Below are 19,865 nucleotides of genomic sequence, written 5' to 3'. Positions count from 1 at the left end.
AAGTGGTAGATGTGGTATATCTTGACTTTAGTAAGGCATTTGATACTGTCTTGCATGATCTTCTCATAAACAAATTAAGGTCATGCCTATATGTACAGTGGTGCAGCTGTACCAATACAGCTGCATTCATGCAGCACATCTGGTGAAGATGCTCAATGCCGATGGGAGTGACCTCTCCTGTCGGCATACAGAAAACACCACTGTGATTGGCTGTGCACATGAGTGTTTAAGATGAGGTAACTTATGTCCTTCGGGGGTGGAATATTCACACCCCAGAGCAACATACATTTTTGCTGACATAGGCTGCAGTGTAGAAATAGCCTAAGGAAATATAACCTAGGTGGAGCTGCTGTAAGATGGGTGCATAACTGATTGGAAAACTGTTCCCAGGGAGTTATTACCAGTGGTTCACAGTCAAGCTGGAAAGGCATATCAAGTGGAGTCCCGCAAGGATTGATCCTGGGTCATTTTCTGCTCAATATCTTCATCAATGATTTAGATAATGGTGTAGAGCAGAGGTCCCCAAACTGTGGGATGTGCCCTCCTAGGGGAGCATGGAGGTATTTTTGGGATGTGTGGCCAAGGCCCAGGCCAGCCACCCCCCGGGAGGCAGGCAGGGAGGGAACACCACCCAGTTCTTCTCCTGGCCCTGGCCCTAGCCCCGGCCCCGGTTGCCAGCTCCAGGGCCCTGGCTGCCACCCTCGGCCCCTGGCCGGGGCTCTGCTCCTACCCCCAGCTGTTGCACCAGCCTTGGCCCCCCCCTTACCGCTGTCCATGGCCCCAGCTGGGTGGGGGGCACGGACAGGAGTAAGGGGGGGGTGAAACTCTGAAAAGTTTGGGGACTACAGGCATAGAGAGTACACTTATAAAGTTTGCAGATACCACCAAGCTGGGAGGGTTGCAAATGCTTTGGAGGATAGGATTAAAATTCAAAATGATCTGGACAAACTGGAGAAATGGTCTGAAGTAAATAGGCTGAAATTCCATAAACACAAATGCAAAGTACTCCACTTAGGAAGGAACAATCAATTGCACACACACAAAATGGGAAATGGTTGCCTACGAAGGAGAACTGCGGAAAGGGATCTGGGGGTTATACTGGATCTCAAATTAAATACGAGTCAACAGTGTAACACTGTCGTAAAAAAAAAAGAAAAGAAACATCATTCTGGGATGTATTAGCAGCAATGTTGTAAGCTAGGTACGAGAAGTAATTCTTGCACTCCACTCTGCATGGATAAGGCTTTAACTGTAGTATTGTGTCCAGTTATGGGTGTCACATTTCATGAAAAATGTGGATAAATTAGAGGAAATCCAGAAGCGCGCAACAAAAATGATTAAAGGTCTTAAAAACATGACCTATGAGGAAAGATTGAAAAAAAAATTGTTTGTTTAGTCTAGAGAAGAAGACTGAGGGGGGACATGGTAACAGTTTTCAAGTACATAAAAGATTGTTACGAGGAGGCCATTGAAAATTTGTTTTACTTAACCTCTGAGGATAGAACTAGAAGCAATGGGCTTAAATTGCAGCAAGGGAGGTTTAGGTTGGACATTAGGAAAAGCTTCCTAACTGTCAAGATAATTAAGCACTGGAACAAATTGCCTAGGGACAGCAGGTTGTTGAAATCCATCGTTGGAGGTTTTTAAGAACGGGTTAGACAAACACCTGTCAGGCAGGGCCGGCTCCAGACCCCAGCGCGCCAAGCGCGCGCTTGGGCGGCATTTTGCCGGCAGGCGGGTCCGGCGGACCTTCCGCAGTCATGCCTGCGGGAGGTCCACCGGAGCCGCGGGTCCAGCGGACCTCCCGCAGGCATGACTGCGGACAGTTCGCTGGTCCCGCGACTCGGATGGACCTCCCGCAGCTGCGGAGGGTTCGCTGGTCCCACTGCTCCTAGAGCCGCCCCTGCTGTCAGGAATGGTCTGGTTATTACTTACTCCTGACTTGAGGGCAGAGGATTGGACTAGATGACCTGCTGAGGTCCCTTCCAGTCCTACACTTCTGTGATTCTATGATAGAAAATGTCCTTTGCCTAGAAATACCTCCATCTAGTTCTTACCTTAAACCTGTGAGAGACCAGTTCTTGCGGCTATTATAACTGGAGGCAGAACTGGCTAACTGGATTTCCCCTCCCTATTAGCATGACCATTGATGTGATACAATGGTAGTAGCCTGAATCCTCCAGTGTGATTGAAAGTTGCATGCTAGAAAGACCTACACTTACAAGGGGGAAAGGTTGCTGTTGTGAAAAGTCCCTTGTGTATTCTCTTATAGACTCCATACAAAATCTGGTCCACTTCTTTGTTCTCCTGGCTGAGTTTGGGTTAAAAATAAACTCCCTAATGGCTTTTCTACACTGGGAAATTTTATCATGTTAGCCTACAACCCTGAGGAGTCATGGTAATTAACATGGTGTGAAACCGTGCACACAGGGACTGTTGTGTTTAACATTGTGTCAGCTGGTCATGGCTAACCTTACGGGTCACAGGCTCAAAAGGTTAAAATAACATTAATTTTTAACACATGGAGGCTTTTTCATCTCAGCTTTCAAATGCAACTGTCCTTTCCTAAATTCAGTGATGACAACTGCAGAGGAGGTATCTATCTTTAATATGTTAACAAAAGGCTGAAATATATGAGGCTGCGAAGGAGATCCTTAGACCTATGTGCACTGGAAAAGTACATCATATTAGAACCCTGGGGAGTTGTGGTAACTAACACAGTGTTAAACACAACTGGGGACTCAGCATAGACAGAGAATATTGGGCATACTATAGCATCAGCTGGTCTAGGGTCTACCACAGTTCTGGTTTGGATTTGGCTCAAGATATTGAGATATTTCAACTAACAATACACAGGATTTTTAGCTTCATCAGCTTCAAATCCAAAATGTGAATCCTAGCCAAAACCTAATACAGATCTTTGTTCCACATCTTCAGCCTACCTATAATGATATTCTTCAGTCTGAAGGCAAAAATCCAAGTAACCTGTTTGTTATTGCCACAAGGAATAATTAAGTATCCTGTGGCAAAAATAAAACTTGCTTTAGGTCCATAAAGTTTTATTAAATAACTTCTACATTTCATCATGTTATGCCTCCATCAGAAGACTAAAGGTGTAATGTTCAGTAAAATCGGATAGTGGGTTGAATGTTTTTGTCTGTCATATTTCCAGAGGGATTGGAGTTGAATGTAGGCAGTAGCAGTAGTAGAATTCGTAGTCATAACATTATAGCAGTTTTTATATTTTTAAGTACAGTGTACAAATCTTAAGCTAGTTTTGCATGCTGGATCCCAGATTTGGTGCCTGAAATGTAATTCTCATGTTGTCAGGGCCTGGAAGTGGTATGGAGATATTGCATTCTGCCCCTCTATCTATGGTGTGTGGTTAAGGCAGGGAAAGGGGAAAGTGATACATGCTCCTTACTAACAAACGCCCTTGAAAAAAATGGAAAATGCAAGGGGTGGGGGAAAGGTTGCTACAGTGAGTGGGGTGTGGTAGACATATACCCCTATAACCACCCCCACCCAATAAATCTGTATATTATATATAAAATGTCAATTGTGGTTTGTTTTTTTTTAATATCTGCTGTTTAACTTGCAGAGCGTGGCAGAGATCAGATTGGTGAGTCTAAAGGTGTGAAAGGATGACTTTTGTGCTGTTAAAATCTTGTAATATGTGCTAATCTTTCAGAGCTATGTCCATCTGGGATAACAGTCTACAGATTACCACGATGTGTAGCATAGTGGGAGCATGGTTTGGAGCATTTCCTATTCCTCTGGATTGGGATCGGCCTTGGCAGGTTAGTCTTCATACCTTTTATTATAAGTGTATGCACATTTGTTTGTTGCAGTGTGAGAGCTGAACAAAAAGCAGGGAGACAGTAAAAGTATATTAGAGGTGCTAGCATGAAGCTGCTTATGTAATGTAGCCAAATCCCATTTAAAAAGTGTATAATAAATATCTCTTTTCCAGTATACATGTATCATGCAGCGTTTTTACTGCCTCTTTCAGTCGGTTTTGAAGTATTTTGTGTGCATGTGCTGATATTATCAGTAGATGCTTGAAGAAAATAACACTGAAAGCTAGTATTCAGAGTTTGATATTGAGGAGCTACACAAGCAGGAAGAGAAGAGCGACATGACGTATGGCAGGGAATGTATCCATGTTCAGTTTGTGGATAGAAAGCACAGCTTTTATTGTTTATGGGGAGGGGAAGAGAGTTGCTTTCCAAGTGTTTCAGCTTCCCTGCACCTTCCATTAAAGCACTTACCGAAATGCATTTAAAATTGCTATTGGCTTAATATTGATTTGTGGAGGTTGTGTGTCCAAATACCTCTGCTGAAAATTTACCTTATGATTTCAAAGGAAACACTGGCAAGTAGCAGCTACTTTGTTGCACAATAAAAAATGGGAAGCTGGCACTGCAGAAAAATCTGTAAATTCAGCAGTCTGCACTGTTCCATTTGACTTTAATTGACATGCGGAAATGATCTCTCTAGCTGTTACCTAAATATGTAAATGCTCTGATATGATTCTTAGTAATAGCTATTGGTGTAATTAGAAAAAAAACACTGCTGCATTCCATCCTAGTGAGGTGCTAACTGTTTACAATAAATCCATCAGTATTTGCCAACCCTATAATGCTATTGATCAGATGAAGTTCAGAAGTCTCCTCTTCCAGAAACTTGTAGCGCAGCCAGCAGTCAAGTGTCTCTCATCCTCATGAAGCCTGATGATTTATACTCATATTGGAGGATTTTTTTCCCAGCAGCAGCTGAGCAGGTTACCTTTGTGTCAGAAGTCTTTCTTTAGATCAGTATAATTACATCTTTATTAAAATGTCTTAAATATCCCAAGAAATCAGATTAGCAGATGAGTGGTTTAGTAGCTTAAGAATAAAGTTTGACTTGACTCCTTGCAACTACATATTCTAAACCTTGGAGCATGTTCACCCTTCCCTCCTCTTGAGGGTAGGTGCTTGGTAGCATCATTTAGTGTATCAATTACATGGTTTCTTTGATGAGACCTTAAAATCAATGGGCTCGATCCTGTAAAGTGTGCCTTGTGCATGGCATCCTCATCTCCTGCTGACTTTAGTGGAGGTTGAGAATGCTTGGCACTTTGCAGGAGTAAGTATGGGGATTTTGCTTTCCCTGCTTTGATGTTAATTAACATTCCCCTTTCATTTTCTAAAAGTCATGTCCCAGTGCCCTAGGTCAGAATGCATCCCAGCCTAGAGACCCGTGTGTCTCTCATCCTCCTGACCAGGGTTTTTCCAGGCTGCATAGTTCCCTGCCTACAACTGTGAGTTTCCCAGCAATACAGAGTGCCTAAGCAGGCCTGCTTCACTTTCTCTTCAGAGGCTATAAGCAGCAGAATTGCCCACAGCTGAAAGTTACCACATAGTCCTTTCTAAGCAAGCACATATACTCTTAAGGTGAAAGTATTACAGAGAAAACATATTGAAAACAACAAAAGAACCTACATGCAGGCTGCTAAACTTACCAGAGATCACCCCCAACTCTAGCAAGGGTTCTGGCACGTGATCAATCCTTCAAACTCCACTAAGGTGTTTTTCTGTGGTTACGAGTTCATAGCAACTGTTAGCTCAGAATAAGCACCTCTGTGAATCATTCATTCTTTCCTTTATGCAGTTTGGGCCTTTGAGCTTGTTCTCATATAACAGATGATCAGCAGACAACGGTCCCCTCCTCAGGGCAAAGCTTCAAAAGGCTGAGTTCTTGCATTACTGGAGGGGGTACATTAGCATGCACATTTGCCTAGAGATTTCCTGGGAAATGCTGTTTAACTTTTTGTCCTAAAAGTTTGTTCTTGTCTGGTACATTGTTTAAAATAATCTTTTGAAATTCATAACACTTCCCAGGGTTTACATTGACCACGTCTCCCTTCTACAGAAGTTACATACAATCCCACAACAGTATAAAAACTCGGCATTTATTATACTATGGACTCCAAAGCTATTTAAACTTAATTCAGTTAGCTCTCCCAAAGATATTGCAGGAAATTGCCATATATGTTGCAATGGGCACCAATCGATGTGGATACAGCTCCCCACCCCAGAGAAAACTGCATTTCACTGTGTTTGCATGTTGTATGTATAGGGACAGATTTTTGCATTTCCCTGATCTTTATGTTGTTTACACCCATGCAAAGAGTGCATATTGCTACCAAATCAGCACTGGTATAACTAAGTTTGCATCCAACGAAGTGGGTATTCACCCACGAAAGCTCATCCTCCAAAACATCTGTTAGTCTATAAGGTGCCACAGGACTCTTTGCTAAGTTTGCAAGGTGGAGTGCAACAGAGAATCTGACCCTAATAATGTACTTTGGTCTTCTGTGGGATGAAAATTGTTGTTTACTTGAAAAATACTTTATTAATACCGTATTACACAAGGAACTAAAACCAGTGGGGGATGATTAAAGTGAATCACTCAGGTTGTAAATACCTCTAGAGGTACCATCCCTTGGGAGGCTTGCATATATTTGTTCAAACTGGGTTTTCCAGAGACTAACAGATAAAGAAGGGGCTTTAGATATAAAAAGGCTGCATTTAAACTGACTCAGGGCCTCCTTTCTGGTACAGCTAACAGACAGGTCTTTCTGTCCAAGGGAGCCCCTTCTTTGGCCTACTAGGGCCCCATAAGTATGACAAGTGATTCTGGTTTAGTTTTTGTTTAAATCTATTTTTTTATATGTTTTCTCTCCAGTGCTTTTACCTTGAGAATAAATGTGCTTGCTTGGAAAGAACTTTATGGTAACTTGTAGCTGCTAGTAATGCACTGTTCATAGCCCTCAGAGAGAGAGAGAGCCAAGCACAGGTGCTGGCCTTTAAGCAGACTGGCTTGCAAGGGATATCACAGTGTAAGGCAGGGAGCCCTGCAGTCTTGCCCTCCCCTCCTCCTCGCCCCTTTCTCAAGGGATGGGACAAGGGTCCCTGCCCAGAGACAAGTGATGACTGGAGATCTGAGACCTGACTAGGCACTCCTGGAATGGACCACAGGAAGTGGGGGGATACAGGTGCAATTATCCTAAGACTATGACACTGAATATCTGCAATTTTCTAAGTTACAGTAGCTTGTCACTGGATGTCTTTGGGCAGCAGTACTGTCCAGAACCTCTGCAGCGCTATGCACTGTGGCTGCACACCTCCCTGTCCCCGATGCTCACCTCCCCCTCCCGCCCTCACCTCTGGTATGTGCCTTATAGTGGAGCTTGGAGGGAGTCCACAAAAGACAACCTGAGGCTATCTTCCTCTGTTCTTGTGCCAGGGGAATTCTCACATGCCCGTATCTAGGGTTTTCAGAGCTCTTTTGTCACTCTGGCCCCTTCACCCAGCATATGGCAGCTTCAGCAGGAGTGAAAATCTCACCAAAATTTTGTGGGCTTAAAGTACTTGAGTATCCTTTTTAATCATCTCTTTCTGGGGACCTTATGGAGTAACCATACAGCAGGCAGCTTATCAATCCTGTAGGCCATAGATAGGAGACTGCTTGTGGGGGACAACATTTTTAAATGCTAATGTTCTTTATGGTCCACTTTATAGGGGAACGTGAAAGAAGCCTTTTTAATGCAAAACAGCTTGTATATTTGCATTTATCTTAATAAATGTAGTCAAACACAAAAATGATACGGTCAGTGGGGTAGAAACCACTCTTTATAGGCTGGTTTTTATTAACCTGGGCTTGACTTGTAGAACTTGACAAATATCAATTGAGAGATTATATGAACAGGGACTTCAAAAATACCTGGTCACCAAATTGTAAGAGATGAAAAAGGTGTCCTGGCCAAACTTTTGCAGTGTTTGTAATGGAAACATTGCCCTCAGCCCGGGCAAGCTAAGATGTCCCATGGAGGTGATGTATTGGAGTTGGACTCCGTTAGCATTCCCAGAGAGCTTATTCAAGAAAGAGCATTAACATTGGTCTTTTCCTTCCTCCCACCCAATAGAGCAGTGGTTCTCAAACTTATGTAATTGCGCCCCCCTTCTTTGTGTCTATAGTAGTTTATGCCCCCCCGCCACACAAGTACATATACCGATAAAAACAAATCAACATGCAACTCACTAAATATTAGAATCCGTAAGGCATTGATTCAAACAGAGCCAGCAATCCATTGCAATAAGAGCAAAGCAAAACTGTGTTTGTGGTTGATTCTTACAATTAAATATGCACACCGCATTGTAGCAAATGGATTAATGTACAGACAGTAATGACTTTGTATAATGCTATGCAAGCTTAGCAGAAATCCATAAATATGCACAGCACCATCTAGAGTCAAATACACAGTGCCATCTGAGGACCTGGTATGGCTGGAGGAATCAGCTTTGTTAGTTCATCAGTGGTATGGGTAAAATGTGCACAGTACATTTTTCGGGTTCCCCCCCTTTAAGGTTTTTAATCTCTCCCCTCCCCCCCCCCGAACACATTCTGTGCCCCCTAATTTAAGAACCTCTGCAACAGAACACTGAGATCTACTGCTCAGCTACTTGAGCTGTATATGGTTCTTCAAGGCCCTCATGGAATCTTTAGGTCTGATAGACATTCCTGGGTCCTGGGCACCAACAGTAAGAGCATTCTTTACAAGAGTATTCCCAGTGCTGCCACTGGTCACATGGGAAGCGAGAGAAAGTAATGAGATCTCCTTTCCCTGTAGCTATGAAAGAGGATGGACCCTTCACTCTCTGTCTTCACCTGAGGGGACGGGGTGGGAAGAAAAGAGGCATTGACATAGGATTGTGCTGTTGTATTGGAACGTCAGTGTTAAATCACCTTGATGCAGTGTTGTCACATATTGACACAATCCTGATGCAACATCACAGCACACTGCCAGGACAGTCTGTTGTGTCTTCATAACTGCAGTGATGAAGTAGCTCTCCAGCTGTTGAAAGCTTGAGTATTCCTGTAATACTGGTGATTGGATCTGTGTAAAATGATGATCCTTCCAGAATGGAATGAGAAGACAACCGGAAATTTCTGTCGGAACTGCTCCTCAGAATAGGCTGAGGCTCAGTGTGGCAGAGTCTAGCTTATGATGCAGCAGGTGGAAATCTTTTACTTGTACTTGTTGACCCAAGCCAAAAGTAATGTCACCACTCAAAGTAAGCCTACAACATTTCTGCTGTTATTCACTAAATTGTGCAGATAAATGAAGTGTGCCTCTGACTACACCATAAGCAGCACTACTTCCAGAATTATCTTATGTTCTCTCAATCTTTTCACGTGTATGTTGCCACATGTTTACAGCATTAATGAGCTGCTCAGATAGTCATTACCTGTGTAGTTTACTTTGGGCTCTCTTATTACCAAACCTTCCATTTTGTTGTTGGACTGGGTTTCTATACAAAGCAGACTTGGACATCTTCTTTTAACTATGAGAGAGATTTACACAGAAATGGTGTGATTTATAGTTAAAGTATGATTAGCATTCAAATGATAGCACATGCACTGCTATACAGCAAACCTGGGTTTGAATGTTAAAGCAAACATGGTGACTCTCCTCATTTCCAGGATGCTGATCCACCCTCACCTAGAATCTATATAATAGGCCAATTAAGGGGTGTCTTGTATTTTTCACACAATGTTCGATGGTCTATTAATGAAAATGACCTATGTATCTTTCGGTTCCATCTGATTCTGTTTCAGTACTTTCTGAATATTACACCTGTGCTCCATTCAGAACACAAACATCCAGTTAGTTTCCAGGTATAATTTAAGATGTTGGGGATCACCTCTCTCACAGTTTGATACCAACTCCATTACTCACGTGAAAAGCCACATAGTTTAAGCAGAAGGGGGTTGGAAGCAAAGTGTCTTCCAGATTTGAGGAGCATTCATTGTAACTTCCTGAATTCTTCACCAGAGCCATTATTTGCAATACGGCCTTGAAGGGCAACAAAAGTCATCTTTTTTTTCCCTTCTCAATCTTTTTAGGTAAAGTGAGAGAGTTGGTTGTTTTGGATAGTGGATGAGGTCTAACTAATGTGGCTGGAATTAGGGCAACTTCTTGTAATTTATCAGACTGTTGCATTTTTTTCTTTGCTAAACTTCCTTTAATTACTAAGACAATTTCACATTACCTCTGTGCTATTGGAGCTCCTTTGCCTCAGTGTAGGAGATTAGCTATATTTAAATTCTTGTTATGAGTAAGGATTTGCCTGGGCTTTACACTTCTTAGAGGCTTTAGCATAAAATACATAGGTCTCTTCTAAACTATGTTGTAGTAGTTTCTGATGCAACTGTATATAGTAATCAGATGCACAAAGGTTGAATTTATAGGGGTGATGGAAACCAATGCTTTGAAAATTGATCAGAATTGTGTGCCAACAGCAGAAGGCCACAGCCTATTCCTTAGTATCAATCTGTTAACTTCCCTGATTTACGTACAAAAGAAAGTTAAGCTATGAAACCCACAAATGTGGGCAAAACAACTTCTTTCCCCATACAAATACTTTAAAAATTGCAGTCTTCAGCAAAGAGTATTTTCTGTAGAGATGGCTATTTATAATGTGACATGAGCTATGAAATAAGTGGTAATAAAATTAAATCAGCTAAATAAATCATTTTCCTTATAAAGATGCATCATACTAAATATCACAATCTGTTTTCAATGATAGGGTGATGCTTAAAACCTCTTCCTCAACTAATGCACACATCTAGACTGTGTACTTCAGCTTTATTAAATTGCCATTGTTAGGGTTAGTTATATAACAAAGAAAACCAAAGATCCAAACATGCATATAAACCTGTGACCTTTATTTACTTTGAAATTATTGGTAGTGAAACACTCCTGTGAAAATTGTTATACTGTGACCCTTCTACAAAAATTAATTAAATTCTGCTGACTTTAACCCTGAGAATGAACTAAATTTAATCAGAAATATTACTTATTTGGCTTGTCCACAGCAAGATTTAAAACACTGTTAGTACCTTTCCAGTGAACTGCATTTAAACTTGGTTGTTGCAAAAATGTGCTAGCAGATTTCCATTAGCTAGTGTAGCTAAGGCTTGTCTGTGTTATAAAATGGCTTACAGAATTGTGGTCATAGATTAGGATTCGGACCAGTCTTTCTTTAATGGATGTTGTAGGCAGGGCCAAACTCTACATTAATAGTAAAACATGTTTAGTCATGGTTGAGGAGAGGCATCGCAAGCTGAATTTAAGTGCTAATCTTTGGCTCTGTGACAGTCCTGAGATATGAGGTAACCTCAAATCAGCTACAGACTCTAAATGTTCAAGTTAGTAAATGTACTGCTCTGATTTAGGATAAGTATTAAATGGTATCTAGTGAAGTTAGAGCTGGTAAACATAAGCAGATGTACATATCAAAATAAGCTTTGTATAATTGATAGATGTGTATTTCCATTAGCTCAAGTTCCTCTGGACTTGAGAGCCAGAATAAGTCATCTCCAGATCTACCTCTGAAGTTCCCATCAGGCATTTTCCTACAGAAGTGTCCCCAAGTCAAGTTGTCAGTAGGAATGGGCAGTTACTGCCATCTTTTTTCCTTCTCTCTTCATTTGCATTGTTTAAATAGAAGATTCTAGTGTACTCATTTGAGTAGAGTACTCTTAGTTTCCTCTCTGTCATGTGAATGGGTATGCTTCTGCAGTCAACACAAGGATGCTCTTGCTGCCACTAAAACACCACTTCCATCTTCCTGAGATCCTTTCTTTAAAAGTAATTTTTAAAGTGACTGTGTTAAGCGAGTTTTTAGTCTAATTCTTTGTGGACACCTGTCCACATCAACACTGGCACCCTCATCAGCAATCTCAGTTGAAAGGCTGAGGAATGATTGGCCAGAGAGGTTTCCTTCAGATATGTTGCCAGTGGCTATGTGGAGGAAGTTTGTAGTGCCACTATTTTTATGTCTTATCTGTTCAGTGGTTAAGATTTAATAAATAAAGAATAATGCATTTTTCTTATAGGGCTTTTCATCAGTAGATCTCAAAAGTCCTTCATAATTTTTTAGTGTATTTATCCTTACAACACCCCTGTGAAGTAAGTATCCCCATTTTACAGGTGGGGAACTGAAGCATAGAAAAGCTAAGTGATTTGCCTCAAGTCACAAAGGAAGTCCACGACTGAACAATTAAATCAAGATTGGATTTTTTTTTTTAGTATTTCACCAGAATTAACTTTTTTTAAATACTACAAACTTTTACACACTCTGGATTCAAATAGGAAATATTTGTATTCTCAAAAAAAGTCCAGAAACCTGGACCCATCACTGATCTTAGACAAACAAATTACCTCCTTTCCATGCACCACTTATGTCATCGAGACAGCAATACCAAGATTTTTAAATTAAAAAAAAAATACAAGTGTCTCCAAAATCTCCATTTTATTTTTCAGATTTAAATTTTGAAAAAGTATTGCATACAAGAGGCTATGCAGACTAGTGGGCCTGTCTATATATGAAAAAATACATGAAAATGCATTTTTAAAAGCATACAACATTATATTCTAAGCAATTAATCATCAGCTTCACTAACAGGAACAAAATATAGTATTAAAAATAAAACGTCAACATTCTTTCACTGTCTGAACAATTTTTCAAAATGGAAATAAAAAATAATTCATGTAAAGCACTCCCACTAGAGACAAAATATATGGTGGAAAATCATAATTGGGATCCTAATGATTGTGTCTTTCTATTAGACCCTCTGTTAATCAGAAATATGAAATTTAACCAAATTATTGTGTGATTTGGTGCCTTACATTTATTTGAAAATATTGGAATCTTCTTGTAAGTGTGAAAATAGCAAGGTTATAGGCTTACAATGTTTGATGGGTGTAGGGCCCAATCTTGCGGTCCTAACTGAGGCAAAATTTCCATAGACGTAAGGATTGCATATCAGACCTTTATTTTGTAAATTTCATTTCTGTAAAATCCAAAGATATCTGCAATATGTTTCCCAAGATAAATCTTTCAGCATACAAGATTACCAGAATAGTAGAATAAGTGTTTGACATAGGTCACAAGATTTTTTTAAACTTAAGATTTATATGGTGCAGTGTTTTTCTGAGAATTGTATTCCTTTAAGTAAAGCTAGCCTAAGTTTTGAAAAGATTCAAAGAATTGTGTATGCAAAATCTAGTTGCTTCTAACCCCATGATACAAGACGGTAATGTAGTGATAGTTCTAGTCAATAGGAAATAACTTCATTTTCTACAATTTGTTGACAGTTTCAGGATACACACAGTTCTTTCCATCCCAGGATTTCAAGGCATATTACAAACACTAGTTAATTACTGTGAGCTTCACAAAACCCTCCTGCAATAGGTAGGGGAAACTTTTTTACCCACTATGGAAATATCACCACTAAGGTGGAATGTGATAGCTGGTAGCACAAAGCAGCTCTACACAAGAGTCAAATATGGTGATGGATAGTGTAGCCTGTTGGAACAGGTAGAATTTAAATAGGCAAAATAATTATTGTAGTTGGAATTTGCCCAGACATTGAGTTAACATCTGTAGCCTAACAAGAAGTGCTGTGAGATCTTTAAAAGAATACAGTCAGTTTAAAAATCTCACTGGTGTCCGGATTTTTTTGTACCTGTTACAAGAAATACTTAAACCTAGAGACAAAATTACTTCAGTATTTTTTCAGTTTATTTACTTTGTCTTTGACAGCACTTTAGGTATAGTCAGTTTGTGGTCTTGCACAGCAACAGGAGTGAGGGAGAGAAAACATTAAAATAAGAAAATGGGATTATAAACCAACAAAAATTGGCAGGAGAAAGATTTCATACCCAATGCCACTTTTAACTTTCTTTCAGAATTTGCTGCATTTCAAGTTATTCATTATTAGAAGGACACCATAGATGGTAGGCCCTCTGTTTTATGTTTCACTTGAAAGATGGTGTCTAGAGGAGCACAGTGCCCTTTAACACCCTAGACCATAGATTCAGTACTGATTCAAAGGGAAGAGTTCCACTTCAAGCACCAGCGTGACTTCTTGCTGCACCTAGGTGTTGCTTGGACAGCTTACTGAGCCACCTCCATGCTGAAGAGCTTGAGAGACCCAACATTTGCAGCACACGGTGGTGTGGCTACAGCCCAACACCATGTTCTAAATGCCATACAACTAATAGTCCCAGCAACCCACACTTCACTGAGAGCTGGATTTTACAGACACACACACACACACACACATACTCACACACACACCCCAAAAAACTTAGACCGGCACAGCTGTCTCTTTCTGAGAGACATAGCTATGTCAACTTAACCCCCATTGTAGGCAGCGCTAGCTCAGTTCCGTCAACATAGCTATTGCTTTTTGGGGAGGTGGGTTAACTATAGTGACAGGAGAACCCTTCCCATCACTGTAGTGGAGTGTCTATACTGACGCGCTACAGTGGTGCAGCTGTAGTGTTTATATGGCTTGTCTACACTTGAAACACTACAGCATAGACATTACCTATGCCGATGGGAGGGTTTCTTCCGTCAGTGTACGTAATCCGCCTTCCCTGAGAGGCAATAGCTAGGTTGGCTTAACTATGTCGCTCAGGGGTTTGGATTTTTCACACCCCTGAGCAAAACAGCTGAGTCAACATAACTTTATCATGTAGACTAGGCCTAAGCATAGACATATCCTGACAGAGATTGGATTTTGAATGTGACAGTCTTGGTTTTATTATATTTTTCAACACCAAACTGTTAACTCAGGAACAGACCTGATAGTTTAACGTACATACCTGGTTTTACCTAGTGTAGTCTTTATCTAAGTTGACTTCATCACTGTTAGCAGCTAATAGATGATCTTGAAACAGATATTTCACTTAGGGTACATCCACTGGAACGAAAAGAGTAAGGTAAGTCGACGGGAGAGTGTCTCCCATTGACTCAGTGCAGTATAGACACTGCAGTAAGTCGACCTAAGCTACGTCGACTCCATCTATGTGAATAACGTAGCTGGAGCTGCGCAACTTAGGTCAACTTAACCCCGTAGTGTAGACTGGCCCTTACTATGGTTACTTCTGTCATAGAAACACCAGAAAGGAGTGAAGAGACCCTCATGGTTCCTGTTTATACAGTATAACTTTTGGGTCCATTTAGAGTTTGTGATGCTGTTTTTATTCAAGTGAATTGATTGCCATCAAGCTTGATTTAACTAACTTGACTGTAAATACTAGCCTAGATGCCCCCTGGAACAAACATCTGTGGAGCATCTCAAATAAAGCTGTGTTTGTTAACTCAGATTGAGGCAATCAATTAAGTAGCATTAAAACTGGACCACAAACTCTAGACATACTCTAATTCAGTGATACTCAGACTGAGACTCGCGAGCCGCAAATGGCTCTTTAATGAGTCTCTTTCAGCTCTTTGCTGCGCATGATATTAATGTGATTTAATTATTAACCAATCAGGATACTTTTAATAGGTTTGCCAATTGTAGTTGATAAAATAATAATGCTTGGTCAGTCATTTTTCTGTGAGAATAAATATATATGTGTATAAAAATGAATTCACACTACTGTGGCTCTTTTGGATAACGTTCACTAATTTGGCTCCTGAACCACTGAAGTCTGAGTACCACTGCTCTAATTCTTAGCTCAATACTGCTGAGCTCCAAGGGTTTCTTTATTGTGTTTATTACCTAGTGTAAAGACTGTTTTAAAAGGGTGTTGGATAGAAAAAGTGAAATGCAGGACCCAAATGTACTTTGAGATGCAGTAGGAGGTGTGGACCTTATTTTCCTTTAATAGGGGTGGATTTGTTTTTTAATGGTTATATTTTCTTAATTAACATCAGTCTTTAATAATGGGAAATGGAGAACTTGCAGAGACCATTAAACTTCTGTGAATTAAAAACAACTGTTTAATAGCCATAACTGCCAAATAAAAAGTTCTCTCTTCACCACTCATTGTGTGCTGTACATACAGCATGTGACCAGACACACGGTGTAGTGAAGAAATGCATGCAAACCCTCCTCCCCGCAACCCCCCCCCCCAAAAAAGTTAAAGCATATATTGAAATAACATTACAAGTTCAACATATAAGCCTGTAAGGCATCTTAGGTGCAAGGGGGGAAAAAATCACTGTGCACATTTATTCAGTCAATTTCTAACTGAAATCTATGTAATCATATTACTTACATAGCTTCCTAATTGACAGCTCTAGACTGGATCTTGTAAAATAGTATGCACAAAAATTAAAGTTATAGTTCAGGAATCAAAGAAGTGCCCTTATACAATGTCTAAAGAATAGGCTTAATTTATTAAAAATTGTAAGTACCACTTACAGTAGATCACTGTATCTGCTATTTGCATCTTTAAAAATAAATCCCTGTTTTCCTAGTAGGTAGCTTCCCACTTTATATACACTACATTGAGCAACTTTAACTATAAGTGTTGCTGCTAGCATTGCCTATATGCAACTCCCATTCCTTGTGATGGGAGTTACATGTTAAAGGGCAAAATAATCATGCAGTCATGACGAGTTCCAATTTTATTGTCCAGGTATATGGTTTTGCAGTGCTACTTACTTCGATGTAATCCTATAACCTGCTAAACCCTCCCTGTGCAATTCTGGGCGCATTCCTCTCTCACTGAAGGCAGTGGGAGTTGACAGGTGCCCAGCACCCTATGGGACTGGACCCTGGCTCAGAATCTGAATGCTTGCATGTTTTTGAAGAAGACCTAATACAAATAAAAGAAGTTACTAACCAACATAACATTTTTACCCCTTGTGTGATCTTAGGCCAAATCCCCAGCTGCAGACAATGAGCATGCAGTGTAAGTCAGGTGCATGAGGGGAGCAGTGTTCGCCTTTGCTCTCCCCAAATCCTGAGGCTTCTGAGTGCAGGGCCAGATACCCAGTATAAGTCAGAGCAGCCATATATGGGCTGCTAACAGTCCCACAGGGCCAAAACCACAAGCAGTGCACTGCAATGCGACCATTCCATCCAATCCAGTCTACAATACACTTAGTAGTAGGTTTTCATCTTAACAATGAGTCTATCAGATAGTAACCTTGCATTTCTATAATGCCTTCTCATGGGGGTTTCTTGAGTCAAGTACTATCTGTTTTTTACAGGTGGTAAAATAGAGGCAGAGAGAAATTACTTGCCCAAAGTCACAGAACAAGTCAGTGGCCAGGCTAGGAATAGAATCCAGAATGCCTGTCTTGTGCTCTAACTATTTGGACCATGCTTCCTCCCTTAAAATGGTGCTTTTGTGCTTTTGGTGAGTGGATGTTAGATTTTTTTTCCAAGCAGTTTTTTCAATTCAGATTCATAATTACACACACCTTAGAACTGGCCATTTTCCACATGTATACTGTATGGAAACCGGCTGCTTTCATGGGTTTTGTGGGGATGCTGGTTGATGTTTATTCTGGCATCTCAGAAGCAGGACAATTTGTGATAGTTGTCTGAAGGAAGTCATAGCTTTCCCTGTCTCTCAACCAGAAACTTTCCCCTCTCTTTGACCCGAAGTGAAGATACAGCCTACCTTCCTATTTATGTGTTCCTGACCCACCCTTCATGTGGGAACCAGTGAGGGTGTGTCTCTGTAGCCCCTAACTCCTGTATAAACTAAACTGTGTACAGTCCTCTACAATTCTCTGAGGCCTAGAATGGGCTTTGAGAGGGGACTGCAATCTGCATGAGCTTAATACTTGCATACATTTTAAAAGTAGAACAAAATATTTTATTTAACTACACCGATGTATTTACTGCTTAGATTCTATTTTGTCATGCCCCCAATGAGATAGTTGATAGATGGTATGGGGAAGTGAAGAGAAGCCAACTCAAATACAAAGGGCAAATGCAGAAACCAGGGAGAATCCAGCCTGACCAAGAAAATTAATTGGATTCAAAAAGGCAAAGCAGAAAATGATTAGAACCTATGGGAATGAGGGTCCAGGAAACAATTGAGAGCAGCGATACTCAGCCCTGAAGATCAGGAGAGCCCTTATGGAATCAATGAAGTTACAGTTGCTGTGTGTATTGTGTCATGAGTGTTTTTGTGCGTCACTTACGCCATGACACACAGGGCGGTAGTAGGCTGGCTGCCCTAAGTAGGCTGCGCTGCGCGCCGCGGCGGCGCCGCGCCTCCGTCCCCTCTTCCTCCTCCGGTGCGCGTTGAGTCCTGCCGCATGCCTGCGCAGGCGGCAGGTCCCCCGACCCGGGACGGGCCAGACCGCTGCGGCAGCGGGGCGGAGGCGAGCCGGGGAGCGGCGGGGCCGCCGGCCGCCATGCCTGCCATGCCTGCGCAGGTCGCTCGCTCGGGCCGGTGGGACACAGGCATGGCGGCGCGGAGCGCTCAGCCAAATCGCCCGCCCCCCCGCGCCGCCAAGCGCCTGCTTGGCGCGCTGGGGTCTAGAGCCTCCCCTGATGACACATCACAGTTGGAGGAAGTTGCACTGTGATTGTTTTGTGGCTCCAGTTCCACAGTAGTCCATGGGGGCAGAGGCCACTTTGTCATCTCTGTAGTTTCTCAGCTGCTGGCGGGCCCCAGGACTAATTCAACCTAGAAGAGCCTTTGGGCTCCTGTAAATTCCACCTGGCTGCAAGTCAGCTTCAAGGGCCATTTCAGCTGACAAGGGTCAGAATGGTGCAGAAGGGCTCTGACTATATTCTCAACCCCCCGTTTCACTCCTTACGCTGAAGGCTATGAGGAAGATGAGCACAACATAGCTAGGCTCAATCTGTACATGCTGCGGATTTTCCCCCTTCATTTGGGGAATCCATGGGAGGCCAAGTAAAACTGGCTTTACAGCTCCTTTGTGCCATCAGAGCAGTGCAAAGGGACTGCAGTCAGGTTGAGCATCTGGCCCAACATCCTTCCCTTCTGTGCCACTGGAAGTGTGGCATTCCTTGTCTCTTTTTGCCTCCTTCCACTTAGCTGCTGGGAAGAGAAAGAGAGAGAGTGGGAGTGTGAGCACGCGCTGCTAAAAGCCAAGGGAGGATTGCAGAGATCTGTCAGAGATCTCTGTATTGAATTTCAATGGTATGGTCTATGAACTTCTGCAGTATACTAGCACAGATTCAAAAGGAAGCAAGGAAGAATGCCTTTGAAGTTATGAAGAAAGTGACGGCAGTATTTAAAAAAATAAAGTTATGAAGTGCTGGACAGTGATTGAGAATGCAGGAGGGTTTTTAATGTTGAGCTTTACACCAGGTTTGATGTAATTTACAGTTGGACCAGGAGAAGCTATAACGATCCCCAAAAATTCCTTACGTCATAGTAGCAGTTGAATGACCCAGTAAGAGCATGGATAGGGCAAAAAAAAGAGTTGCTGTAGATGGTGAGGGATATTGATTAACAATGGGAAATATGAAAGATTCCAAAAGCCACCAGGAACAACATGTACTTGTGAAAAGCAGAGGAGGACCTACATACTTGAATTCACCTAATGTAGGTAAGATTTAATAAAGGGTCACTGATCACTTAGAGTTAGTGAACTGGACACACAGAAAACTGCCAAGTTAATCAAGCCATTGTGAGGTATTTGACTTGGCTGAAATACAAATGGTTTCTTCTTACCACTAGTGGTACTGCAAGAGGCACTTTCATACAGAAGGTAACACGTTTGTTATATCATTGCAGAGATTTTTGTTTTGTAAACCTGTACAATTCTGAAACTTATTGAAGTTGATTTCAACTTGATAATGGAAATGCAAAGATCCAATTGAAGCATGATCTTACCCAAGGCCACAAAACACACTACACTATTTTTAAATGTATGTAATACCTTATTGTGTGAAGACATCAAGACTTTATACAAAAAAGATGCAATGCCGTTCTTAATGAATGAAAATGAGCAAATCTTTGGTTTAAAAGAGGCAGCAGTTATGATACTGTTGAACAAAATTACCAAATAGAAACAGGG

The 19,865-nt window shown here is 41.4% G+C and overlaps 1 protein-coding gene across 3 annotated transcripts in view; it reads left to right on the top strand.

The window, feature by feature from the left end:
* Positions 1 to 19,865, top strand: part of PIGF (phosphatidylinositol glycan anchor biosynthesis class F) — a 46,395-nt gene that overhangs the window by 24,750 nt on the left and 1,780 nt on the right. For all 3 annotated transcript variants that reach the window (XM_039529165.1, XM_039529168.1, XM_039529167.1), the window contains exon 5: positions 3,692 to 3,800. In XM_039529165.1, the coding sequence (XP_039385099.1) occupies positions 3,692 to 3,800 (109 nt within the window). The remainder of the gene's footprint in view (positions 1 to 3,691; positions 3,801 to 19,865) is intronic.

Source organism: Mauremys reevesii, linkage group 3, assembly GCF_016161935.1.
Source record: "Mauremys reevesii isolate NIE-2019 linkage group 3, ASM1616193v1, whole genome shotgun sequence".
Lineage (NCBI taxonomy): Eukaryota > Metazoa > Chordata > Testudines > Geoemydidae > Mauremys > Mauremys reevesii.
Note: the sequence above shows the minus strand (reverse complement) of the source record. Positions and strands in the feature narration are given on the sequence as shown.